At 38.6% G+C, this 27,033-nt stretch overlaps 1 protein-coding gene and 1 long non-coding RNA gene across 6 annotated transcripts in view; one reads left to right on the forward strand and one right to left on the reverse strand.

The window, feature by feature from the left end:
* LOC114494221 (CD302 antigen) overlaps window positions 1–27,033 on the forward strand; it is a 148,937-nt gene that overhangs the window by 79,370 nt on the left and 42,534 nt on the right. For 2 of the 4 annotated variants that reach the window (XM_028509161.2, XM_036023422.1), the window contains exon 1: window positions 23,402–23,548. In XM_028509161.2, the coding sequence (XP_028364962.1) occupies window positions 23,485–23,548 (64 nt within the window). In that variant the 5' untranslated portion in view covers window positions 23,402–23,484. Of the gene's footprint in view, window positions 1–291; window positions 487–3,136; window positions 3,364–4,602; window positions 4,772–10,011; window positions 10,156–11,626; window positions 11,750–12,957; window positions 13,126–14,810; window positions 15,035–23,401; window positions 23,549–27,033 lie in introns of those variants that run through there. The other 2 variants (XM_028509160.2, XM_036023423.1) reach the window with 2 other exon arrangements.
* On the reverse strand, window positions 17,016–26,410 carry LOC118500098. 2 transcript variants are annotated; one of them, XR_004902629.1, is made up of 3 exons: window positions 26,375–26,410; window positions 24,430–24,581; window positions 17,016–17,066 (listed from the first exon to the last, which is right to left on the reverse strand). It is a non-coding gene; the product is annotated as an uncharacterized LOC118500098 (long non-coding RNA). The 2 variants fall into 2 exon arrangements; XR_004902628.1 differs by lacking the exon at window positions 17,016–17,066 and adding an exon at window positions 23,913–24,196.

Genomic DNA, 27,033 nt, shown 5'->3' on the forward strand with positions numbered 1-27,033 from the left:
GGTAATATATCAGTAATGACTGATGAAAGATTACAAAATGTAAAGTTATTGCAGAATGGTAGAATTCTATAATTCTGCAATAAGTTTTGACTTTTGTGTTTATTATTTGTACCTTCCAAATTAATAATAAGCATGAAAAAAGAATTGTTTTAGAGGGATACACATAATCATATAATCTTTTAGGAAATGGAAAAAGAAGAAAGAAAAGTCGAGACTGAAATAGTAACCTCATAACTGTAATTCAAGTATTGATTTAATCTCTAAGCATAGAAATAACTGTTTCTTCTCTAGATAATTCTCTTATGTGGTCTGACAAGACCATGCTGTCATATACGCACTGGAGAGCAGGAAGACCAGCTGTAAAAAATGGCCAGTTTTTTGCTGGCTTAAGTACTGATGGCTTCTGGGATATTCAGGCCTTTAATACTGTTGACGAAATACTTTACTTTCATCAGCACAGCATTCTTGCTTGTAAGATTGAAATGGGTAAGTATGCTAATATAGAGCTTGCACTCCAGGGAAGGAGAATATAAAGTCATTAGCTCCACAAGTAGTGGAAATCTCGCAACTGTATTTTCTGAGTGCCTCCCCTGGATTCAGCCCTATGGGAGGTACTACAGAAGTTACAGATCAGGGAAGAGACACCATCCCTGGTGTATAGTCTTGATCTCAATGAGTAAAATGTAGCCAAGGAGACAGCACTAAATTCTTTATCATTTTTTATGTAGATTACTCTTAGCTTACTCAGAAAGTCAGAATAGATCAATGAAAACAAGGAATTCATGGAGCAGGTAAAACTTGCCTGCAACTTGAAGGATGGGTACAATTTTTATAAATAAGAAAGTGGCCCTGGCTTGTGTGGTTCAGTGGATTGAGCACCGGCCTGCAAACAGGTCACTGGTTCGATTCCCAGTCAAGGCACATGCCTGGGTTGCTGGCCAGGTCCCCAGCGTGGGACACTTGAGAGGCAACCATACATTGATAATTCTCTCCTCTTTCTCCCTCCCTCCCCTCTCTCTAAAAATAAATAAATACAATCCTTAAAAATGAAGGAAAAAAAGAAATTATTTAGGTAGAGTTTCGTTTGACATTGTGGGCTAAAAATGAATATCTCTCAACCTTGCCTAATTCCTTTAAAAATCTATTTTTAAATGCATGTCAGTTTTGAATTCTTCACAGCTTAAAACTGTTAAATATTATGGCCACTCTGCTGTAAGCCTTCTGCTAACAGGGAGCCTCTCACAGTCGTATCCCGGCTGATGGTCTCCCTTCGAGGTGCTGCAGATAACTTCCCAAAGCATCGTTCCATCGACAGCCTCCAGGGATTTTCTATTACCAACTACTTTGAGTGCATGTAAGCTTTTGAGGCTCTTGAGAAACCACTTTCTATTCTAAAAGTCTAGGCTTTCTCCCACCCCCATTTTTCTTCCTTTCTTGGCTCAGTGAAGACGTTTGCTGCCATACTGATCTCTTAATTGTCCCACAGGCAGTGTATGCCCATCTTCATTTGTACCTTTATTTATGTTTTTTTCCTGCCAAAAAGTCTTTCACCTTCTTTCAGTTTTTTATAACTTTAATAAACTTTTCATTTTAAAATAGTTTTAGATTTACAGAAAAGTTGCAAAGATGGTATATAGAGTTCCCATATATTATCATAACCAGTTTTTCCTATTGTTGACTTCTTATATTAATATAGTACCTTTGTCCCAACTAAGAAACCAATATGGATAAGTTATTACTCCAATTTTCTTAGTTTTAACTTAATATCATTTTTCTGTTTGGGGTTCCATTCAAGATACCATGTTACATTTAGTCTCCATGTGTCCTTCAGTTCCTTTTGGTTATGATGGTTTCTCAGACTTTTCTTACTGTAAGTGACCTTGATAGTTTTGAGGAGCACTGGTCATGTATTTTGTAGAATGTCCCTCAGTTTGGGACATTTTGTAATGCTTGTCAGGGTTTTGCACTGCAAAGTTACTCTTTTTTCCCCTTTCCATGCTTTGTAAGGAAGTCACTGTACCCAGTGACTGTGGAGAGTTATTGCCCACCTTCCTGAAGGGGGGAGTATCAATGTAAATTATTTGGAATTCTACCACACTGAAGGCTTATCTATTTTCCCCCATTTTAAAATGTATAGTCATTTAATGAATCAGTCAGAAAGAAAAATACCCTGTGTCTTCACTTATACATGGAATCAAAAGAACAATATGAAAAAAACAAACAAAACAGAAACTGACTCATGGATACAGAGAACAGACTGATGGTTGCCAGAGGGGAGAGGATTGGGGACCTGGGTGAACAATGTGAAGGATGAGAAGAGCAGGTTGGTAGTTACAAAACAAGCATGGGGAATACAGTCAGTAATATTGTAATCACTATGTACGGTGCCAGGTGGGTACTGGAAATATCAGAAGGAACATTGTAAAGTATGTGATTGTCTGACCACTATGCTGCACACCTAAAACTAATTAAAAAATAATATTGAGTGTAAACTCTAATTTAAAAAAAACTTTTTATTCATTCGTTTAGATCAGTATGGGCTCATGGTTATTTATTTCATACTTGGAATATAATTTGATATACTACATTGTTTATATTTTGCTCAGATTAGGAGCTCTTTCACTTGGCTTCTGTGTCTTTTCGAAATATTCTCCTATTATGGTTTTGTTATTGTTGTTATTTGTTTTTAAGTCACTCTCTAGTTACTGTATTTCTTTTTAGTCCTAACTTTAACTAACCCTACCTCTGGACACCTAATTTTTCAAGCAGGCTCTCTGGCCCCCCTAAGGCAGAGGAACCCCTCCTCCTCTGGTCAGGCACACGTGTTCTGGTGGGTAATTATTTTGCCCACATTTCAGGTGGTGGTTTGTTCTGTCCACAAGTAATATGTGAGCTCCTTAAATGAAAGATGATGTGTATGCCTCTTTTTTCAATTAACCAGACCACTGTAATATTTAAGAGCCTATTAAACGTGCCATGGCAGTAAGAAAAATAAAGTATGCAGTTGACCTCACTTCTTAATCAGAAACCCAGTTTTATGTAACTTTTGAAGTGATTATGTAGCCAGTCTTACCCAAAGTATGTTTTTTAAATAATTTAAATTTAACCACCAACACTTTTCATTTAAATATTATAGTTGACTACCAGGAAGAATATAATACTACCCTGCCACAGTTTATTCCATATGAAGATGGTATTTACAGTGTTATTCAAAAAACAGTAACATGGTATGAAGCAATAAACCTGTGCTCTCAAAGCGGAGGGTATTTGGCAAGTGTTCACAACCAAAATGGTCAGCTCTTCCTGGAAGATATCGTGAAGCGGGATGGATTTCCGTTGTGGGTCGGGCTCTCAAGTCATGATGTGAGTATTGTTCTATTTTCCAAAAATGTTCCAAATGTGTGAGAGGTTTGGAAACTTGAGCCTAAAATGTTAATTCAAAGTAAAGCATCAGAGTAAGTCCTAGGGCTCAATTTGCCTAACTTTTTACGACATAGGACAAATAGAAAATTATATTTGTAGAGTGCACTGCAGCAGATGCCCAGGACCGCAGCCACCCTGAACACTGTCGGGCCCCAGTAGATTACCGACTCAGTCACACCCTGTAATCTGGTTGGGGGACTGATCGAAACTCTCCTGAAGAGAGAGTGATAGTCCAGAATCAGAACCACCCTGAGTTCCAAAGCTAGTGGCGGAGTGTCCATTCACATGCCTGATGGTCGTGGGCAAGTTATTTGGTGTTCCCAAGCTTATTTCCTCATCTGTACATTTTGGAGTGATAATATTTTCCTTAATCTAGGATTATAGTAAAAATTAACATAAAAATTGACATAAAGTACACGTAAAATTCTTAACATTAGGGCTAGTAAATGTATATTTTCTTTCAGCTTTCCCCCTCAAAATTAACACTATTTGAGAGTAATCTGCTGGTAAACACATCTTTTGTGCCACTATCTAAGTCCTATTAATTAGTATTTTTGTGTACCTATAAAAATGTCTAGTATACAAAAAATAGACTCTATTCAGATTAGAATTGAAATAGTCTTTAAACAAAGTGGGGGAAGTAAAACAAAGGATGGCAAAATAGGATTAGAGAATTAAGGAAAAATGAAAACTATAATCTTCACGTATGAGGTTCTTAGGAAGTATTTTCCCCTTCTAACTCTCTGCTGGTTGCTGGCTTCTGTAATTAAAAAAAAAAAATGTAGCCAGAGACACAAACCACAAACTCTAAAATATAAAAAATAATATTTACAATAATATCAATGTTGGAGTTGTAAATCTGTAATTGTGACAAGTGGAAGCCATGTCACTTAATTTCAAGTGTTATATAAACTCATCCTTAAACAGAATAAATTTGGAGACACAGTGTAATAACTCTGTTTCTAGATTTAAGTTCCTACTTAATTTGTGCCAGAGCAAATGTTTCAAATCAATGCAGTAAAAGTAAATCCCTGAGTTTACAAATAGGTCCTGAACTATACTTGTGAGCAAATAATTAACACTCCATTCCAATATTTCTTAAAGTATATATGTTCTTGTTTATGTTTTCTTTTAAGTCATACGTCTAGATTCAAGTTCTCTCCATTATTCTTAACACAGGGAACGGAATCAGATTTTGAGTGGTCTGACGGCAGTGCATTTGACTACATACCATGGAAAGACAAGCAATCTGCTGGGAATTGTGTTCTCTTGGATCCGAAAGGAATTTGGAAACATGAAAAATGTAATTCTTTTAAGGATGGCGCTATTTGCTACAAGCCTACAAAATGTAAGACCTGATTTCAAATAACTGTATATTTACTAAAATGTGATGTTTGTTTTATGCATTTGATTAAGTACTCAAAGGAATTTTTATAGATTTTAAATAAGGTTTATTCACAAATCCAATAAATATAACTGGTACTTTGTAAAGAGAAATAAATACAATATACCCATTCAGGGAATTTATTCTCAAAGACATTCAGTTATATCACTAGGTAAGTTTTAACCCTAGAATCTGTGCATTTTAATTTCACTTAGCAGTATTTTCAGAGGCTAAGATGCTTCTTTTTTTTTTCTTTATTTTTATTATCGACACTATTTTAGATGTCCCCATTCCCCACCTTCTATCCACTTCCACCCAGTCCCCATACTCCCCACTTCCTTCAGGCCATCACCACGCTTTTTTATTTTTTTAGAGAGGGGGGAAAAAAGGGAGAAAGAGAGCGGAGGAAACATTGATGTGTGAGAGATACATCAATAGTTGCCTCTTATTCCCTACCACGGACCAGCCCGTAACCCAGGCATGTGCCCTGACCAGGAAATTGAACTGCAGACCTTTTGCTTTGCTGGATGACACTCAACCAAGTGAGCCACAGCAGTCCAGGCACCACACTTCTTTTTAAAAAGTGTTGCACAGCATGTGAATTTGGGAAATGCCTCAGGTACTCTGCCACAATGGTAGCAGCGAGAGTTCCTATAGTAAAGAAATCTGCTGCACTTTGTGTAACCAAGCATTTTCCAAACCTACCATATTTCACCACATATAATGTGCTCCTGTGCTCAATGCGCACCCATGTTTTTGGCCCAAACTTTCAGGAAAATTTTGTATAAATTCATTTTAATATTTTAATTCAATTTATATTTATTTGTACTTAGAAACAAAACTGATTATCATATCACAGGGTATTATTTTGCATATAGATATTGTTACTGCTTTTTAGAGTTATACTTTTAACACATACCCATAAACAAAAGAATTAAAAACATTTACATAGATACAGAATTAGTACTACTCATGTATAATGTGCATCCTTATTTTTCCTTCCAAAATTTGGGTTAAAAAGTACACATTATACATGGCAAAATATAGTATAAGATCCTTAAAATCTAAGGCAAGGTCCCCGTCCATCAGGGGCTGGACTTGAGTGCATTCCTGGTGGGTAGAGCATGAACTTGAGGAAGAGCACAAGAACCTAGACCATGCAGGAGCTGCAGAGGCATGTTGGGCAAGCCCAGGCATGGTGGGGGTGTTGGTCTTTGAAGCTTCTGGTTCTCAGTGCTTGCCATGTTTTCTGCTCCGAAAAATCCTCCAGAGACTATGTAACATTCAGAACTGAACAGAGGAAAATATGAAAACCTTATGTAGAAAGCTTGAAGAATAAAGGCACAATCAAGAACTGACATCTCAGTTGTTAGGTACAGAAAATAAATATGGTCTTTAAAAACAACAACACAACTAGAGCTCTGGCTAGTATAGCTGTGTTGGTTGGGGCATCATCCCATAAAACTGAAAAGTCATGGTTCGATTCCCAGTCGGGACATATGCCTGGGCTGTGGGTTCTGTCCCTGGTCAGGGTGCATATGAGAGGCCACTGGTCGATGTTTCTCTCTCATGTCGATGTTTCTCTCCCTCTCTCTCTCTCTTCCCCTCTCTCTAAAATCAATAAGCATACCCTTGGGTGAGGATTTTAAAAAATTAGAATACATGAGAAATAGGATATTGCATACAGAAATGGGGAGTACATCTGTGTGAGAGAAACAGACTTTACAGGCTGAAGAGGAATGACAACATAATCAAACACAAATTCACTACTGTACTGGGTTGAACAGTGTCCCTTCAAAATTTATGTCCACTCAGAACGTGACCTTACTTAGAAACAGTCCTTGCAGATGCAGTTAATTAGGATAAGGCCATACTCAACCAGGATGGGCCCTACATCCAATGGCATTGTCCTTGTAAGAGGAGAGGAGGCACACAGGGGAAGCAGGCCCTGACGACAGAGGCAAAGTTGCAGCAATGCAGCTACAAGCCTAGGTTCGATGGCAGCCACCAGAAATAGAAGATGCACAAAACAGATTCTCCCTCAGACCCTCCAGAAAGAAACACCCTATTTTCAGTCTGCTAGCTTCCAAAACTGTAAGAAAATAAATTTCTGTTGTTTTGAGCCATCAAGTGTGTGGCCATTTATTATGGCAGCCCTGGGAAACTGATACAAGAGATAACTTATAAAACTGGGCCTGAGAGAGAGAGAGAGACAGACAGAGACAGAGAGAGAGAGGGAGGGAGGGAGGGAGAGAGAGAGAGAAGGAGAAGGAAAAGGAGAAGAAGAAATGGAAAGAAAAGCAAGGAAGGAAGGAAAAAACAAGTGTCTGTGAAGATGTGGAGAAACTGGAACTACTGGGTGTTTTTTGTGAGAATATAAAATGGTGTGTAGTCACTGTGGAAATGGTGTTTTCTCTAAATATGTAACATAAAATTACCATATGATCCTGCAATTCCACTTCTGTGTACAAACCCAAAAGAAATGAAAGCAGCAATTTGAACAGAATATGTGCAGCCATGTTTATAAAAGCATTATTCGCAATACTGAAAAAGGTAGGAGCAAGCCATGTGTCCGCTGACGGAGGAATAGATAAGCAAAAATGTGGTATATACATATTATAGAATATTCTTCAGCCTTAAAAAGGAAAAAATCCGACACATAAAACAACATGGATGAAACTTGAAGAACCATAACTCACTCACAAAAGGACAAATATTATATGATTCCACTTATATGAGGCACCTATAACTTTCAAATTCATAAAGACAGAAAGTAGATTGGTGTTTACTAAAGGAGTGGAAGGAATATGGAGTTATTACTTAATAAGTGCAGAGTTTCAGTTTTGCAAGATGAAGAGGTTCTATAATGCAGATGTACTTAATGCCACTGAACTGCACACTTAAAATAATTACAATGGTAAATTTTAAGTTATGTGTATTTTACCACAATAAAAAAAATTAAATGTTCTTAAAAAGAAATATAACAAACTTACCTCAGTGCTGACCCTTGCAGAAAAAAAATTGCACAAGTTGAAAATAAAACTCCATGAGTAGCAGTAAAGAAAGAAAATGAATTCAGCCTAAGACAGCCCAGATGCAGAGTGGACTAGAAATAAAGAGACTTTGAAGATGAGGTATCTCCATATGTTCCGAGTATAAGAAGAAACTTTTTACTAAAAGCCAAGCCATTCAGAAAGGTCCACCAGCCTTAGCCATGCATTGGTAGCCAATGCTTAATGTGTTTTGCATCTAATGAAGCAACACACATCATTGCCTTGTGCAACAAAGGAGTCATCAGCAGTATATTTTCACAAGGAACATCTTCCTCCATCAGCAGTGTTAACAAAGAGTTGTCACAAGTCTTACAGACTTTACAGATGAATTTGGCAATGAACTTTGATCATCACTCATTAGGAAACTTACCCAGGAGTTATCAACTGTCAAACTGAATGAAGACTTAGGGCTCATGCCTTGGCTGCTGTAGCTCAGTGGATTGACCTCTGGCCTGTGAACCAAAAGGTTGCTGGTTCAATTCCCAGTCAGGGCACATGCCTGGGTTTTGGGCAAGGTCCGCAGTATGGGGTGCATGAGAGGCAACCACACATTGACCTTTCTCTCTCCCTCTTTCTCCCTCCCTTCCCCTCTGTCTAAAAATAAATAAATAAATGAAATCTTTTTTTAAAATCAGACTTATGGCTCAAACCAAGGGCATTAACGGGAAGAATGGAGGCAAAAGCCAATCAAATAACTAAAGCTCAAAGAAGAACAAGCCCAGCTAGAGAGACAGGAGATGGAGAAGCAAAAGAAGGAATTAAGAGCAGTCAGAAAGTCTGTCTTAAAAAAAATTTTTTTTAGTCTCACCCAAGAATATGTTTTTTCATTGCCTTTAGAGAGGGAGAAAGGGAGAGACAAGAACATCAATTGGTTGCCTCCCGTAAGCATCTGAACCTGGGATTGTGCATGCTGGGACAGGGGCTGACCTGCAACCGAGATATGTGCCCTGATGGGGGATCTCACTCGCAACCCTGCGGTTATGGGATGACACTCCAACCAGCTGAGCCACAACAGCCAGGGTAGAAAACCTCTTGAAAAGGAAGAAAATGGCAGCAGTCATTCTTCTGGAATCACAGGGACCCAAAATAAGAGCTCTAGCTAACTGAGATTGGAGGGGAAAAGCAGGAAAAGGCTTCAGTAACTGAGAGACATGTAGACCATATGTAATACATACACAGGAATAGGCTGCGTGGGGCCACTGACCACCCCAGGTTTCATCTTAACTCCGATAGCCTGTACCCCCGGTAGGATGCTGAAAACTTACTTTCCAGTTCTCACACTCTTTTCTGTGCAGGTTAGAATCGTGTTACGAGGCACAGGCTTTGTTACACAGGCTTCTTGTCTTATGTAGCCCAATTAAAAATTGAATATTTTAAATGAAAACCAGGGAAGTTTTTAAAAGCAGAGAAGCTACACCTACTCTTTTTGTGCTTGAAACAAATTATTCTTTGATGACGGATAGCATTTTGTAAATACATTACCAAATTTTCACTTGTGGCTGTGATTTTTTAAAGTAGTTCTGATTATGACAAGGTAAAACTATTTTGTATTATCAAAATAAAAAGGAATCCAAAGAAAAAAAGAATTTTAATTATTATTTCAAAGTAGTTACAGGCCTGCCTAGCCTGTCTTTGCTGCTTTTCCTATTGCTGTTACATTTGTTTTTTATTTAGTCTAAATCCACCTTAGAGGGGCAAGTACTTTCATTTATCTTCCAAGTTTTAAAAATGGTATTCCAGCCCTACTGCTGTGGCTCAGTGGGTTGGGTGTCACCCTGCAAACCGAGAGAACGCCAGTTCTATTCCCACTCAGGGCACATGCCTGCACTGCAGGCCAGGCGCCCAGTTGGGGGCATGCAAAGGACAAACGATCAATGTTTGTCTCTCACATGGATGTTTCTCTTCCTCTCTTTCTGCCTCCCTTCCCCTCTTTCTAAATATAAATAAACAAAATCTTTTTAAAAAATGATATTCCAAAAAGCTAATCAAAATATATACTCCCAGAGTATGAGCTATAGCTTTCTCTGGTGTGTGTATTGAGTTGAATGCTTCTTAACCTCAGGAACCAGTTTCAAATGGGAACATTTAATGAGGTTTTTAAAGTCGGTCATCTTTTTCTGTGCATTTTTACACTTGTCTTACATTTTATAGCTAAAGAGGCATCCTCTCAAACATACTCCTCGAGATGCCCAAAAGCCAACGGGTCGCAGTGGGTCCAGTACAAGGGCCACTGCTACGCATCTGACCAGGCATTGCACAGTTTCTCGGAAGCCAAGCAGTTTTGTTCAGCACTTGGTGAGTTAAAGTTCATTGATTTTATTTCACTCAATGTTTTAATCATTGGAGTTTTTGTAAGAAATAATTTGAAATGATGATTATATATATTTATATATTTTAGAGTATTATGTATTTAATAGCAGTTGATGGAAATATATAAATTAGGGTTAGAATGTTCCCCTGTTTGGTAAAGTTACTACATTCTTATGCTGATATTCCTCTACTTACAATGGGATTATGTTCTAATAAATGAAAATGAAAATATTGTACCTTACGTCAAAAATGTGTTTGATGCTACATTGCAGGTAGAGTATCAGGCATTTACCCTGGTGATACCATGGCTGACCTAGCACTCACTTTTTATAACAGCTTTACAACCTAATTACCCAGTGGTGGCAAAGTGGGTCCATATTTTATGATATATGACCTCAGTGGAATATTGGAACAGCCATTAAAAATAATGAATCTAAGAATAAGTACAAGGAAAATAAAAGTAAGTGGGTGGAAGTAGAATAAAAATTGCTAAGTGAATTGTTATGTTAAAATACTATGAAGGAAAATGGTTTTAAATATAGCTAGGTACGCTTGGATGAAGGGATCAAGAAGTAAATTTTTTATAAACTTGGTTAGGTAGTAAACACAAAATTGTTGGTTTTCCATTACTTAGTTACTAATAAATAAGCTTAGTGTGACCAGGGTCACAAAATCAAAGAAACACGGGCTGTTAACTATTCTGCAATAGCAATGGCTCACATCACCTGAATAGGATAAGGAACAGGACTGTTCTCTTCAGATAAAACTGAATATTTTAGAGAGCAGCAATGATTGACTCTCCCCCGTGTTGGAGAAGAGTCAGGAGCTTGTTGCTTCTGAAAACTGTTTGATTCCATTTAGGATTGATGTCCGAGTCTAGTTATTATTTTATTTCCATCCCTTGCCTGATGCTGGTGACAGCACTATGTTTTCTGTGGGTTAAGGGCAACCTACCCAACTTCAAGAATATTCACTCTCTCAATTCCATACTATATTTAGGATGATCAAATGGGCATGACCAAATGCACATATGTATAAAATAATTTTGAAAGAGAGGCTAGTGGTCCCCAATATCCCATACCTATTTGACTTAATTTTTAACAAAAATAAATTCATGCAAAAATTGTTGTTGAAGAGAGAGTGCTAAAAATCTATAGGGAAATACATCTTTCTACCATCACATACCCCACTTCTTATGACAGGCTGTTCATACACAAAAGTCTCACTGGTTAGACGCCTCTGAAATTTAAAAAAAAATTTCTTTATGTAAACTTTATATCAGAAATATTTCTAACTTTTAAATATCTGACATATCAGATTTTTAACATATTCTCTGTGTAAAGTTTGAATTTTCAGTGATCTTGATTATGAAATTTTTTTAAATGGCTAATTGAGAATAAACCACTAACGCAGTTTACATAAAGTTAATTTGTTTGGGATTGTTTTCCTTCAACAGATCATTCTGCAGCTATTGTTACCATAAAGGATGAAGATGAGAATAAATTTGTGAGCAGACTGATGAGGGAAAATAATAATATTACCATGAGAGTTTGGCTTGGATTATCTCAGCATCCTTCCGGTAAGTGACATCTCTGTGTACGCAGCATACAAGGGGAGTTCTAACTTGTCTTAAACACCAAATCAGCCTTGCTAAGAATGTCAAATGGTTTCTAACTCAAATGCTTCTTATTGATGAATAAGCTAGGTCTGCTGGCTGTTTTGCAGGCTTATAAATTCCTAATGAATAAGTAATTTATTAATAATGATGGAAAATACTAATGAAACAGAAAACCAGTTGAAGCCAACTGAATTTGTTAGAGATTGAAGATAATTGGATCAACAGGATTTTTTTCTTCCCCAGCAATATCTGTGTCCCCCATTCTGCTTCAAAGGTTCTGCCACTTACTTCCCTTAGAATTCTCCTGCCTATCTCCCGGAGGGTTTCTAGCTTATACGTCTGTTTATTCAGAAAGTTCTCTTCTTCTTGTTTCCTTTCTTGTTGGAACACTTTACCATAAAGAAAAATTAAATCTTCATAGTAATTTCTTTCAAACTAGCTTAGTAAGATTGCAAAGAATTGATTCAAAAAGATCTGTGGAAGAATTTTTCCATAAGGAATAAGAAGTATAGGGTTTGAGTGAAATTGATAAAGAATGAATTCAGGGTACACATGCAATAGAATAATAGGAAGTCTGTCTCACATTTTATGTAAAGTTTAATTCTAAATATCTGAAATAAACGTGAATTCCGAAATGTTACGTACTTGTCAAAAAGAGATTGGATTCCAAGCTGACCATCTATCAATTGTAAATTGTGTTTACACTACCACCACAAGGTGGCGCTACCTTGGCTGGAAAATAAAGATGGAGTCATGGTGGGGAGACCCTCCTGGACCCTTCTTCCCCACCAGCATACCTTTAATGATAGGAATTTTTTCATTGCAGGAGGGAGAGGGAGGGAGATCCAGGTCTTTAGAAATCTGTCTCTCACACAATAAATGTGCAAGGATTCTGCACTGTAATGAAAACACTGCATTCTATATCAGTGTTGTCTAATAGAAGTTTCTGCAAAGGTGAAATTGTTCTGTATCTGTCCAATATAGCAGTCACTAGCCACATGTGGCTATTGAGCACTTAAAATGTGACTAGTGCAACTGATGGACTGATTTAAAATTTTTTCACTTTTAATGAATTTTGTTTTAAGTAGTGGCACAACATTGTATGAGTCACACATCTTTTTACCTTAGTACTTTAGTGGCAAGAAACATAATTGTATTTATTTCTTTAGGTCAATCTTGGAATTGGTTAGATGGATCAAAAGTGACATTTGCTAAATGGGAAAATAAGCATAAAAGCAATGGTGGAAAATGTAGCATTTTGTTGGCTTCAAATGAAACTTGGATACAAGTTGAATGTTCACGTGGCTATGGAAGAGTTGTCTGCAAAGTTCCTCTGGGTAAGTGTGCAACCTATCCTTAAAGAAACATTTTTGCAGAACTAGTTAGGAAATAAGTGTACAATTTAATAATATGAAGTTTTGTACTTGTTCCTAAAGTATTTAGTACTTAATATGTACTTTAAAAATCTTAAGTCATAGAGAGTCATTCCCTTGGAAAAATAGAATAGATCACAAGTGCCTAGGACTTCCAGAAGAAATGACTGAAAGTCTAAATTTTGTACCATTCTTTCTTAAGAAAAGCAGAAGCTGCCAGCATATTAGAGGGGTGGTTTCTTTAAAATGTTCTTAAGATGTATTTTTCTCCTTATTCCCTTAAAACTCATGATTAAGTTAAAAACATTATAAAACTTGATTTAATTAATTGAAATAACCTGGGTTTCAATAGGAAATCATGATTTAAGCTTATGTTTCATCATGAGCTGATATGTAAAATAATCATAAAAATCTTGAAAACTTCATTTCTAGCAAAAGGGCTCTAAATTTTTTCACAGCAACATTTTTAAAGGTCTGGCACGAAAGTGTCCATTTTGGTGTACAAATATCAAAGATAAGGCCCCAGTTCTAGGTCATCAGTATTTATGTAGTTATTTATTGATTCAGCAGATATTTTGGCTCTCTACATTATGCCCTTTTCTAGGTGCTGGGGTGCCCTTGTGAACGAGACAATACAATAACCTTTTCTTCATCTGCAATCTGATGGAGGAAGACAGATAGTAACCAAGCAGGTTCATATTAAAAGAGAGGAAAATATCAAATAGCTGTACACTCTATGTGATCAAGAGCCAGTGGATGGCCATGCTAGATTGGGTTATTAGGGAAGACGCCTGAGAGCAGGAATCACTGAAGCTGAGATCTGCCCAGAAAATATCAGGGGAAGAGGCTCACCAGGCAGAAGTACCAGTTGCAGCAAAGAACATAAGGCAGAACAGTCTCAATGAGCACTCAGGGAAGAGCTGGAAGGTGGGCCAGGGTCAGGGACTTAGGGCTCTGGAAACAAGTGTCAGGAGTTTGGGTCTATCCTGAGTAGAATGGAAAACAACTGGGAGCAGAGTTAGGGTGGTGTAAACCTAGAGTTCTGTTTGGGCCATTTTGAACTATCCATTTGGAGAAGAGATATCCATATGGGTGTATGGTATGTTGTTGGACATCTGAGACAGAAGGGAGGTCAGCACAGAGGTGACAGTGAAGCCACGGGACAGAGTGTGTCCATGTTGGCAGCGTGCAGACAGGGGCCAGGGACAGCATTCGAAGAGCTAGGAACTGAGGTCATTCCAAAGGTTTAAATCATTTTAAGGCAAATAATATTTTTATTTGGCTCTAGGTAAGTCAAGCACAGAAATTTACAGCTTTTAGCAATTTGCCATTAAAGTAGGGAAAATTTACTGAGAGTAATATTCTCAACAGAGTGATGAGAAGTGAAGTGAGAAAAGTGACAGTGCTTTGGCTTCTTTGGAAGAAAATTGCTATACCAGTGAAGAGGATTTGAATGAAAGGGAACACTTAAATTTGGGTGGAAAAGCACTTAAGGTGTTTGATGGTGATTTTTTAATTCTGTGTTCATGCTGTGAAACAATCAGCTATTCACTGCATCTAATTTTTGCACAGGCTTCACTTATGTGACGCACAGCCAAACGTATAGAATCAATAATGATCCTCCAATGTCAAACCTTTCCCTCTTCCAGGTGCTGATTACAGAGGAGTAGGTGTCGCGGTTGCTGTGGTAGTCATCTTAGCTCTCATCGTAGGACTGATCTGGTTCCTCTCCAAAAAGAACCGTTTGCCCTGGGCAGGCTTCTCTCCAGTTCGATATGAAAAAGGAATGAATGAAGATGAAATTATGCTTCCTTCTTTCCATGACTAAATTCTTCTAAAAGTTTGCTAATTTGCACTAACATTTTAGGAAAAATGAGCCATTTAAAAGTTTCCCAGTGTCAGTATTTACTCTGTTCCAAAATACAAATCTTAAGTACTTTTTTAATTGTCTAGTTGTTATTCCAGTATCCACATTTAATTATCCAAAAATGCCATGTTTATAACTCTACTTAACAGAATGGAAAGGAATCAAAGCTGAAACTGAAGTCTAAATTGTGTTCATAGAGCAATAATTTTAATGTACATTTTCCCTGTAAGAGTGTGGTAGGTAACTAGAATATGTACGTTTTAATGACACTTTAACACAATTTCTCAGAAAATTTAAATTGGCATATTATTAGGTCACACATCTCCCTTTTAATTTTTATGAAGTTCTGGCTAAATGCAAAATTAGTACCTCAAGGTAAAAACAGAACTGAAAGTAATATCAACACCATTTCAAAATGTCACTTATAGCCCTGACTAGTGTGGTGCAGTGGGTTGGGTGTCTTCCTGCAAACCCAATGGCAGTTGGATGCCGGGGTTGTGAGCCAGGTTCCCATGGGGCGGCAGGGGTGGGGGGGGGGGGGGGGTGAGAGGCAACCAGTCGATGTTTCTCTCATACATCAATGTTTCTCCCCCTCGCTTCCCCTCTCTCTCCAAAAATAAATAAATAAAATGTTTTAAAATGCCATTTGTAGCATTTGGGGAAAATTATTAAATGAGAGGCATGCTTATTTTTTACACAGCAAAATGATACCTTTTGGCAAGATGCTTCTTCTAGTATTCTATATATATATTATGCCAAAATTATTTAAATGTGAAAGCTTTATTCTGCCCATAATTATTCATAAGAATATGGCTTTTTTAAAAGACTTTATTTTATTTATTTTTAGAGAGGGAAGGGAGGGAGAAAGAGAGAGAGAGAGAGAGAAACATCAATGTGCGGTTGCTAGGGGTCATGGCCTGCAACCCAGGCATGTACCCTGACTGGGAATCAAACCCTTGACACTTTGGTTCGCAGCTGGCGCTCAATCCACTGAGCTACGCCAGCCAGGGCTCAGAATGTGGCTTTTAAAAAAGATTTAGTACTTTGTATTTTTCTAAAGAATGAGAATGTTATTAGATTCATCAAATACCATGTAGCAGTGTGGTTTTTGTCTTTCCTTACGCACAATGTATACCTGTTTCCTTTTTAAAGGGAATAGGCTAAAAGTTTTTTAAAATTTTATACTTTATATACTTTATATGGCATATCAGCTTTTTGACTAAGAAATTTTTATTACATTGTTGACTTTTTACATGAGCTAAAGAGAAGTGGTCTGTAAAAGAAATTATGTATCTTGTATTTATAAACATGAAAATTGTACAATGAAATTCTAAACTTTGTGATTACTACCAAAATATTTAAAACCATGAATGATTAAGGAAACACTGTTTTGTGGTTATCACTTTAAATTTTACCACCTAGAATATATTCTTAATAATAATTTCCACTGGACCTGGTGAATGTTTTATTCAGTTTTTAACTTATATTTGTATTTTAGAATATTTTTGTGTAAAATCCATAGATTTGTTTTAAAGTTTAGAGTGTTTATACTATGATGAAGTTGTAAATAATTATCTAAGACAGTTTCAGTATAGTCAAACTATAGTATAATTGTTCTAAAATATTTTTTACTGAATTTGTTAGACTAGTACTCTAGCCTTATAATCTGTACAATTTTAGGTATTAAGACTTTCTTCAGGATGGCTGGGGGTGGAGGAGGCCTGGGGAGGGGGAAGACTTTCTTCAAAGAACTAAACCAACTTGATGGGAAAAGTACAGCTATATATAGTAGTTATGCTGCAATAAATTTGCCTTTATAAGTAAAAGTGTTGTTGATCCACCCCAGACAGTGTGGCTCAGTTGGTTGGGAGTCATCTGGCAAAGCAAAAGGTCACCACAGTCTTGATTCTTGATCAGGGCACAGACCTGGGTTGCAAGTTCAGTCTCTGGTCAGGAAATGTACGGAAAGCAGCCAATCAATGTTTCTCTCTCACATTGATGATTGTCTCCCTCTGTTTCTTTCTCCCTTCCTCTCTCTCTAAAAATCAAAAATAAAAAATGAATTTAAAAAAAGTGTTGATTCTTGTTTAAAAAAATTTTTCAAGATTGGGCTTTATCATGTTAGGTATATAGTATAATAAGAAATAAAGTGACCAGCTATTGTAAAGCAAGGCATCCTTTAGATTCTGTGTGTATTTTTTAAAGAATAAATATAATCTGCCCTGGCTAGTGTGACTCAGTGGTTGAATGCTGGCCTGCAAAACAAAGGGTCACCAGTTCAATTCCCAGTCAGGGCACATGACTGGGTTGCAGGCCAGGTCCCCAGTAGGGGGCTTGTGAGAGGCAACCACACATGATGCTTCTCTCCCCTTCTTTGTCTCTTCCTTCCTCTCTAAAAAATTTTAAGAAACAATTAAAAAATAAATATAATCCTACGTTTCTGAATGTTTGATTTTAGTCTCTTTTTCAGATTCCTCTGAATCAGCATGTGTTTTAGCTATTGGATCAGTAGAAATTCCATTTATGATCTACTTCTCATTCTTTGTCCTCCCCTCAGGAGATCTTGTCCACTACCTCTCACCCCAAGGAATTCATCAACCTCTTCTAAGTCAATAGCTCAGATAGCTAGTTCCACATTCATATTTCCAACTCCCACTGGACAATCTACGTGAAAGTCCTTCTCAACATGGCCTATAGGGCGTTCCCTTCCCATTTCCTCCTATTCAGATGTGTCAGGAGAACTGCAGACAGCCTTTTCCAGTCTTCCCTAACTTACCCAACTCCCACGTGTGATCTGACAAAATTGATCTCTCAAAACCAAGCATTTGAAAATATAAGCAAATAGACCTAATGACCAAGGTGTAGTAGACAAATTCAGAAGTGGTAACAGTGGTCACCCTTTTCTTTCCCCCTTACCCCCACACACGGCATGTTCCCTTCCCTGATCCTACCTAGAGCAAGAAGATCCTTTCACTCCCTGAGAATTCTCTGCAGATGACTACGGCAGTGTTGTTGCTAACTCCCAGTCCTGACCCCACTGCTGGGTTTATGATAGGGAAAATAAGAGATTCAGATTCCTTTACCTTAAGTTCATTTAATCCTAAAACCCCCTTAAAGAAATGAAGGCCTAATTGTCATTAGTAACTATTTTATTTTGCTTAAGAAGACAAATTTTAACCATATCTTAAAGATATTTTTTCTATGAAACCTATGATCTGTACAAAGTTATCTCTAACTCCCTGTATATTCTAAATTAAAACATTCTGTCAATATCTACAGCTCAACAAATTTGCTTTGCATGTTTTTCTTTTTTTCAAGCTAAATTAATCACAAACAGAATTTTGGAAATTTTTTTCTATTTCCCAACCAGTTTTTCTTATATTTTCTTTCAGTTTTATGAAAACACCTTTCCCTTTGTCTCCCAAGTTAGAAACTCAGAAGTCATCCATAAATCTTTCTCATCTTCCTAATCCAACAATTCTATCAATTTCACCTCAGACTTCTCACAGAGAGGCTATCTCCATTATTAACTGTCTTATTTCAGGCCTTTATCTCCCCTCAATCCCCTGAATAATTTGCAGCAGCCTCGTTACTGGTCTTCCTCTTAGCCTTTCCTCTTCATCCCATTTTCCCCACCCCGAGTCCTAAGGGAGCTAAAAGACCTAGAGGAGGACTCACCCTTTGTTTTTGCTCTGAAGGTATCTAGGCCTGACTATGTCAGGCCAAAAGGGAGCTCAGCCATGCCCAGCCCAGGGGCCTTCCCCAGGGACCTTATGGGGCCCCAGGGACCCCAGTGGCTGGCGATCCATCCTGAGAAGTCCTAGGGTTTGGGTTCCTTAGCCAAATGCCCTTTTAATACAATGTATAATCAAGTCAATATTGTTCCAGCTGCTAAACAATAGAGAGGAAAAGTCAGATAAAACTGACTCTTAAGAATTAGTAAAACTCTCAGGCCACAGAGTAAAGCCTGCATTGAGGAGAAGGTGAGAACAGATAAGTATTTGAAAAAGTTTGTCTATGCCTGATAGGAAAGATGAGTAGCAAATGGGGTCTCAACCTGAAGAGAGTAATTAAAAATTGAAATACCTCCTGATAAGGGGAATGGGAGAGAATAATGACCAAGATAAAAAAGAAAAACTGTAGAAGGGGCATACAAGGCCCAGATGAAGTTAAAAGCCATATATTTGTACTGACAACTACCAGGAGAACTAATAGATTCCCTCTGTCCTCAGTTACCTCAGTCAAGTTGAGGAAAAGGAGATAGATGTGAAGGAGAAAGATGAGACCTTGTCCTCAGAAAATTAAAAATAGAACAACCATATGATCCAGCAATCCCACTTCTGGGTACATGGCTAAAGGAAATGAAAACAGGATCTTGAAAAGATACCTTCACCCCTAAATTCATCGCAGCATTATTTACAATAGCCAAGATAGGGAAACAACTTAAGTGTCCATCAATGAATGAATAAAGAAGATGTGGTATACATACATACATACATACATACATACAATTGAATATTATTCAGCCATGAGAAAGAAGGAAACTCTGCCATTTGCAATAACATAGATGAAGCTCCAGGGCATTGTGCTAAGTGAAGTAACTCAGAGAAAGAGAAATACTGTATGACTTCAGTTATATGTGGAATCTGAAAGAGATGAATTCAGGAAAAGAGAATGGGGTGGTGGTTGCCAGTCACTGGGGCTTGGAGAAAATGGGGAAGTGTTGGACGAAGGATACAAATTTCCAGTTTTAAGGTGAATACATTCTGGGGATTCAATATTCAGCCTGGTGATTATAGTTGAACAAACTTCATTGTGTGCTTGAAAGTTGCTAAGAGAGTTCATCTTAAATATTCTCACCACACACACAAAAAAATAAAGAAGTGGTAATTCTGTGACAGCATAAAAGTGGTCATCATTTTATGCTATTTAAGTGTATCAAGTCAACATGCACACCTGAAACTTACAATGGCATGTCAATTATATCTCAGTAAAGCTGGAAAAACAATTTTATTTTTAAAAAGAGAAAGGAAGAAGAGCCTGCAGTTTCAGAGTTAGCCAGGTAGGTATAACAGGAATAAGAGAGGGCTTGGTGTCCAGGCTGGATGAAGAAGGAAGAAATGAAAGCCCTGCAAAAATGAAGTTAAGGAACTGGAGTCTGAAATGAGGTCAAAGAGGGGGTAAATGGAGTGTAAGAGACAGAAAAGTAAAAGTTATGCAGTATGATTGGAAAGTAGGACATCATCGTGAGAGATTTTAATAAAATACCATGTTATTCCACGCAGTGGCAGTAAGTAGTCTATTTTGTCATATTAGCATAAAAAATGAGGAAGTGTCCACCAGAGTTAACAGTGGAAAAAAAAATACCTTCCTTAGTTCAAGCAACTTAGAAACAAAACACTGTTGAAATGGATTATCTGCTTAAAGTAAACTGATTCATTAGGATGCCAGTTCTTTGTAAACCTTACTATTATTTGAATATCATTTTAATGCAAAGTAACCCACAAGGATACAAATATATTTTGGTGCCTGAGGTGGAAGTGGGGGGGGGGTGAAGAGAAGTTTTCCAGTTGCACAATTGCATAGAACTGTTCATTTCCCTTGTGTAGTTAGCAAGGCAGCAGAATCCAGAATTAGGATCTTTGAATACAAAAACATGGTGTACCTTTGGAAGGATTCACTTTGGATATGGGTTTAGCATATAATCCTGTTGTTGATAGCCTGAGAAGAAGAATGGAAGCAAATACATTGAGCCAGATCTTAATCCTTTGGCAAAGGGGCTGAACCTGGAATAAATGGGAGAGCTCAGCAGAAGACGTGGGCTCTGGTACATTTTTAGGTTTTACTGAGTGCCCATGGGTCGTCATGTCCCTTCTTCAGGCCTCAGTTTCCTTATCAGTAAATGAAAATGGCTTCTACCACTTCTAACACTCTATGATTCTCCTTACAGACCCCCATTGGTCAGATTTCTTTTGTGTAATCGTTCCATTCAGACTGGACTATCACAGGCACAGAAAGGGCTAGAAAGGATAGGAAAGGATTAGGCTTGATTTCCTTCTAAAACACTTAAACTTTTTTTTTTAAATGTTTGCTTTTTTTAAGATTTTATTTATTTATTTTTAGAGAGGGAATGGAGGGAGAAAGAGAGAGAGAGAAAGAGAGAGAGAGAGAGAAACATCAATGCGCGGTTGCTGGGGGTCATAGCCTGCAACCCAGGCATGTACCCTGACTGGGAATAGAACTTGTGACACTTTGGTTCGCAGCCCGTGCTCAATCCACTGAGCTACGCCAGCCAGGGCTACACTTAAACTTTTGTTATTTTAGGAGTTTCAGGTTTATTAAAAATTTGAGCAGAAAGTGCAGAATTCCTATATACTTCCTTACCTCTCCCCCCTTTCCCCTATTATTAGCATCTTGCATTATTGTATTACCTTTTGTTAAAATTGATGATGCAATACTGATACAGTATTAACTAAAGTCTATCATTTACATTACAGTTCATCTTTGTGTTGCCCCTTCTATGGGTTTTACAATGTATAATGATATGTGTTTACCATTACAGTATCATACAGAATAGTTTCATTGACCTAAAAATCCTCTGCACTCCCCCTGTTCATGCCTCCTTTCCTCTCCTCCTTGTCCGCCCCCCACCAACTCCTGGTAACCACTGATCTTTTTACCATTGCTATAATTTTGTCTTTTTCCAAAGCACCATATAGTTGGAATCATACAGTATGTAGCCCTTTAAGACTGGCTTCCTTCACTTGGCAATGCATCATAAGGTTCTTCCATGTCTTTCATGGCTGAATTCTCATTTATTTTAAGCACTGAATTTTAAAAGACAAACAAACATTGTATGGATGTACCACCATTTGTTTATTTATTCACTTATTGAAAGATATCTTGGTTGCTTTCTGATTTGGGCAATTATGAATAAAGCTGCTATAAACATCCGTATGTAGTTTTTTGTGTTTATGTAAGTTTTCAACTTGTTTGTGTAACTATTAAGGAGCACAATTGCTGAATCCATGTTAAGAGTACACTTAATTTTTCTTAGAACCTGCCAAACTGTCTCCCAAAGTGGCTGCACCATTTTGCATTCCCACCAGCAGTGAATGAGAGCTCTTCTTGCTTCACACCCTCACTACCATTTTGTGTTGTCAGTGTTCCCGATTTTGGTCATTCTAATAGGTATACAGTAGTATCTCATTTTCCATTAATTTGCAGTTCTCTGATGATATATGATGAGTGTCTTTTCAGATCCTTATTTGCATCTGCTCATATCATTTGTACATTTTTAACTGAGCTATTTGTGTTTTTATTTTGAGTTTAGACTGGATTTTAGATGACTCTTTTGCTAATGACATGAGGCCCTGTCAGAGCTTAAACAAGCAGCCTGTCCTGGCCCAGGATCCTGCATTGTGTTGTCTAGGCCCAGCGGCCCTCACCATTCCAGGTATAGGTGCAGTTTATAAATGCGTCAGAGCAAGCCTAGTTTTGTTGTTTATTTGTTTAGTTTGGATTAAACAGCAGAAATGTATTGTCTCACAGTTCTGGAAGTTAGAAGTCCAAGATCAAAGTATCCACAGGGTTGGTTTCTTCCAAGAGCTGTGCAAACATACTTTAAAGAACTCTAATCCAAACTCTGGTGACAGAGGAAAGTTATCTGAGGGACATAGTCCACTGGAAGGAGCCTTTGAAACGGTTTCTGGCTATTACATCCAAAGGAGAAACCTGGCAGACACCACCCTAACCAAGCGATCAAAGTTAACATCACCATTGATGTGACACATTAACATCGCCTCCCTCCTGGACAAAGCACATCACTTCTGTGGCACTCTTGCAGAAAAGAAAACACCCTGAATCGTGTTCTTCCAATTCCCCTCAAGAGGAAACATCAGACAAACCGGACCTTAAAGACATTCCACGAAACAAATGGCCAGTGCTCTTTCTTCATACTTGTCGACATCATGAAAGACAAAGAGTAACAAAGGAACTGTTCCACATTAAGGGAGACCCAAGAGGACATGCCATTTCAGTGCAGTGTATGATTCTGGATTAGATTTGAGAACAGAAAAAGAACATTAGAGGGACAATTGGCGAAATGTCACAAGAGCTGAAGATTAGTACTCTACCAGCGATCGTTTCCAGGCTTTGATTATGTTTCTGGAATTATATACGATGTTTATAATTAGAGAAGCTGGCTGAAGGGGTGACGGAAATTCTTTGTACGATTTTTGCAACATTTTTGAGACTCTGAAATTATTTCGGTTCAAATGAAAACTTTTAAAAATTACTGAGCAGACGCAGAGCCGTTCCAGCTGGCAGCAGGCCGCGGGGATCTCTCCCTGGGTTGGGCGATCTAGGCCCCCGCCCCTCCCGCAGGCCGTTCGGTGGGAGGGGTCGGGCCGTCCCGCACTTCCGAGCCGCGCGGCGGGGCGCCCGCACCCGTAGTCATGCTGGGGGCTGCGCTGGCTGCACTCCTGCTGCCGCTCCTGTGCCTGGCCGCCGCCGTCGCGGGTAAGCCGCCCCCTTGCGCGACCCCTGCTGGGCCTGGGAGTCTGTCTTCGGCCGGTGCCCAGCAGAGACCCTCTGCGCTCTCCACCGGCTAAACTCCGGAGGGCGACCCCGGGGGGGACTGCAGACGGACTGGGTCTCTTGAGCTCACCTGCGCACCCACCCCGTGCTCCCCGTGGGCCCCGCGTGGGGTCACTCCTCACTTCCCTCCCTGTTCAGTGGGTTCCGGGACAGCGCCCAGAGGAAGGGGGTTGCCGAGCACCTGGAGTACCCCTCTCCGTTCCACGGTGTCCAAGCTCCAGTGCAGAGCACCGAAGGGGGCTAACGGACTGGACCAGCGGAGAGCCGAAGTGAGAGGCGGGGGCCAAAGTGAGAGGCGGGGGCCAAAGTGAGAGGCGGGGAAGTTGGCCGCGGAGATTGCCCCAGATGTGCGCCGCAGGGATGGAGGGTAGGGGTAGGAGAATGCAGGCCCTCTTCTGCTCACCGCGCTGTTTGTCCAGTTGGTTGGTATTCAAGTTGTTGAAACAGGAAGCCAGTTCAGCCAAATAACCCCTGGATCGAAGGGATGTGAACAGGCTAAGCTTGGATTTCACTTAAGTCGTGTGATTTAAAAATCTTTAGAAGTCTAGTCTGCTGTTGTGCAAGTGACATCTGAAAAATTACATAATTAGTCATTTTCCAATTAGTAACAGATTTCCTGTCAAGCATGTCAAAAATGTTGATGCGATAAACTCTGGGGAAAGCCTTCCATCCCCAAACACTACCAAATGAACAATTCCAGGAATTAAAGAGCAAAATAAACTAGAACAAAGTGAATACTTGTGTGGGTTTGAATAAAATGATTATGCAAGAGTTTGGTGTTTTCTTTCCCTGAATTTCATTACCATTTTTAAGTTCTTGCTGGAAGCTTGCTGACAGGCAGGCTTGTTTTAATGGATCTCAGTGATGAAGTAAGCAGCTCAGAACTTGCTTACAAACCCAAAGCTCCTTCCTGAAACTTTTTGTCCACCAGCATTTACAGTATGTCATCTGATGCCTGCGAAGCAGCAGAAACAGATGTGCGGATTTTCACATTGTTCAGACTGAGCACACTAGTTTTGTCAAAGACAAGGCTGGACTAGCACTTCAGTGAAGACTGGACTGTTTTCATACCCTGGTCCCGTTTGCCAGTAGCATCTAACTGCCTGGTTAATCCACCCTCTGGGTGGCCATGACTTCATACTTCAGGCTAGTCAAAAAATACTTGTCAGACTTTTTTTTTTTTAAGTCAATTTCTAGATTTGGATATCTCCCTTCAGTGAAACTGTTTTGATCAGCAATAGAGGACAAGCTATTATAGGAAAGTTTTGTTCTCTTTCCTTTTTGTAATTCCAGTATGGTTAAATAGGCTTTTCTTTAAAAAAAATTATCAAACTTATTGGGGTGACATTGGTAAATAAAATGATATAACTTTCAAGTATACAATTCTATAACACATCACCTGTATATTATATTGTATGTTCACCATCCAAAGTCAATTAACAGGCTTTTCAAGAGCTTAAGATAAAGTGCATGTTGAATGAATTAATGCTATCAATCAGTCAGGTCCTCCCAGTAAGGAGTCTTTAAGGATGGGTTTAGAAAGATCATGTGCTCTGGAGTTGGGTGCAGTCTGTGTGGCCTTGGTCAAGTTACTCAACACTTCTTACTTCAGTAAAAAGGAGATAACACCCCATAGGGTAGCTGCGAGCATTAAGTGAAAACTCTGTGTCCGGTAGCTGTTCGGGCATGGAAAATAGGGGGTTCCTCCCCTTTGTCGTCTTCATACAAAATGAAGGGTATTTGTTGCAAGTAGAAAATAGCATGAGTGCCACTTTATGTGGATGTATATTGGATGTTTATGGTTACCGAACACATTCACATACATGTGAATGATACAGGGCTAAAAAAACTATTTAAATGGTGTATTTTGCACATAGTAGGTGATCAATGTATGTTTACTGGATCAATGATTTCCTAAGGGTGGCATAAGATAATTGACTGTAAGCATGTTCAGGGTAAACCCTCATTCTTTAGTTATCACGTGAATCAGAATCTAGGTCACTACATTTTTTTTTTTTTAGTTACTTGTGAAAGGTGTCCTCTTTGTATTTATTTTACATTTTTAAAAATTAAATTTATTGCAGTAATATTGGTTAATAACAGTATATAAATTTCAGGTGTACAATGTTGTAATTTGCCATCTGTGTACTCTATTGCATGCTCACCACCTGAAGTCTAGTTTCCTTCCATTACCATATATGGTATTTCCCCCATTTAACCCATCCACCTCTCCCCATCCCCTACTCCCCCTCTGGTAACCACCATTCTGTCATCTGTGTCTATGAGGTTTTTTGTTTGTTTATTTTTTGTTTTTTTTTGTTTTGTTGTTACTTTTTTGCTTTATATTCCACATATAAGTGAAATCATATGATTTTTGTCCTTTTCCATCATATTTCACTCAGCATAATGTCCTAAAGATTCATTCATGTTGTCACAAATGGCAATATTTCATCTTTTTGTGGCTGAGTAGTATTCCATTGTGCATATGGTTTATACCATACCTTCTTTTTTTTATTCACCCATCAGTGGACACTTAGGTTGTTTCCACACCTTGGTTATTGTAATAATGTTACAAAGAACTCATATGGCTCAATGATAACAAAAAACAATTAGATTAAAGATGGACAGAAGATCTGAATAGATATTTTTGCAGATGTATAGATGGCTAATAGACCTAGAAAAGATGTTCAACATCACTAGTTATTAGGGAGATGCAAATCAAAGCTACAAATCAAAAGCCATGCTTACCTTTTTGAATGGCTATTATCAAAAAGACAAAAAACAAAACAAGCGTTAGCATGGATGTGGAGAAAAGGGATCCTTACTCACTGTTGGTGGGATTGTAAACTGGTACAGCCACTGTGGAAAAAACAGTTTGGAAGTTCCTTTAAAAATTAAGACTAAAACTACCACATGTTCCAGCAACTCCTCTTCTGGGTATTTACCTGAAAAATATGAAAACACTGATTTGTAAAGATGTAGGTTATTAATTTTGAATTGAAACAGCCTACAAGCCCTAGGTGAGGTGCCCTTGCCTTCCTGGTGTCATCTCTTACCATGCTTCCTGCCATTCTGTTTACCCACACTGACCTGCTGGGAGTCAGCCCCCCGCAGTTCTTCCACCCAGACCACCCTCCCCTTCCCCAGTGCTTGTCAGGGCGGCCCTAACCCACACCCCTCAGATCTCCATCCATGTGTCACCTCCCCACGTCTTCCCTGAACAGCTCACATTTTCTATCACAGCCCATATTTCCTTCTCCTCCCAAACACTCAATTCTGTCTGAACACATCTTGTTTACTCACTGTTTTCTTGCTTGTCGTTCCCCCTACCAAGAGGAAACTCTGTCATAGCAGAGACTTTACTACCTTGTGGGTTTTTGTTTTGTTTTGATAAGTGTCTCTGTACT

The sequence above is a fragment of the Phyllostomus discolor genome, chromosome 4 (assembly GCF_004126475.2).
Source record: "Phyllostomus discolor isolate MPI-MPIP mPhyDis1 chromosome 4, mPhyDis1.pri.v3, whole genome shotgun sequence".
Classification (NCBI taxonomy): Eukaryota; Metazoa; Chordata; class Mammalia; order Chiroptera; family Phyllostomidae; genus Phyllostomus; species Phyllostomus discolor.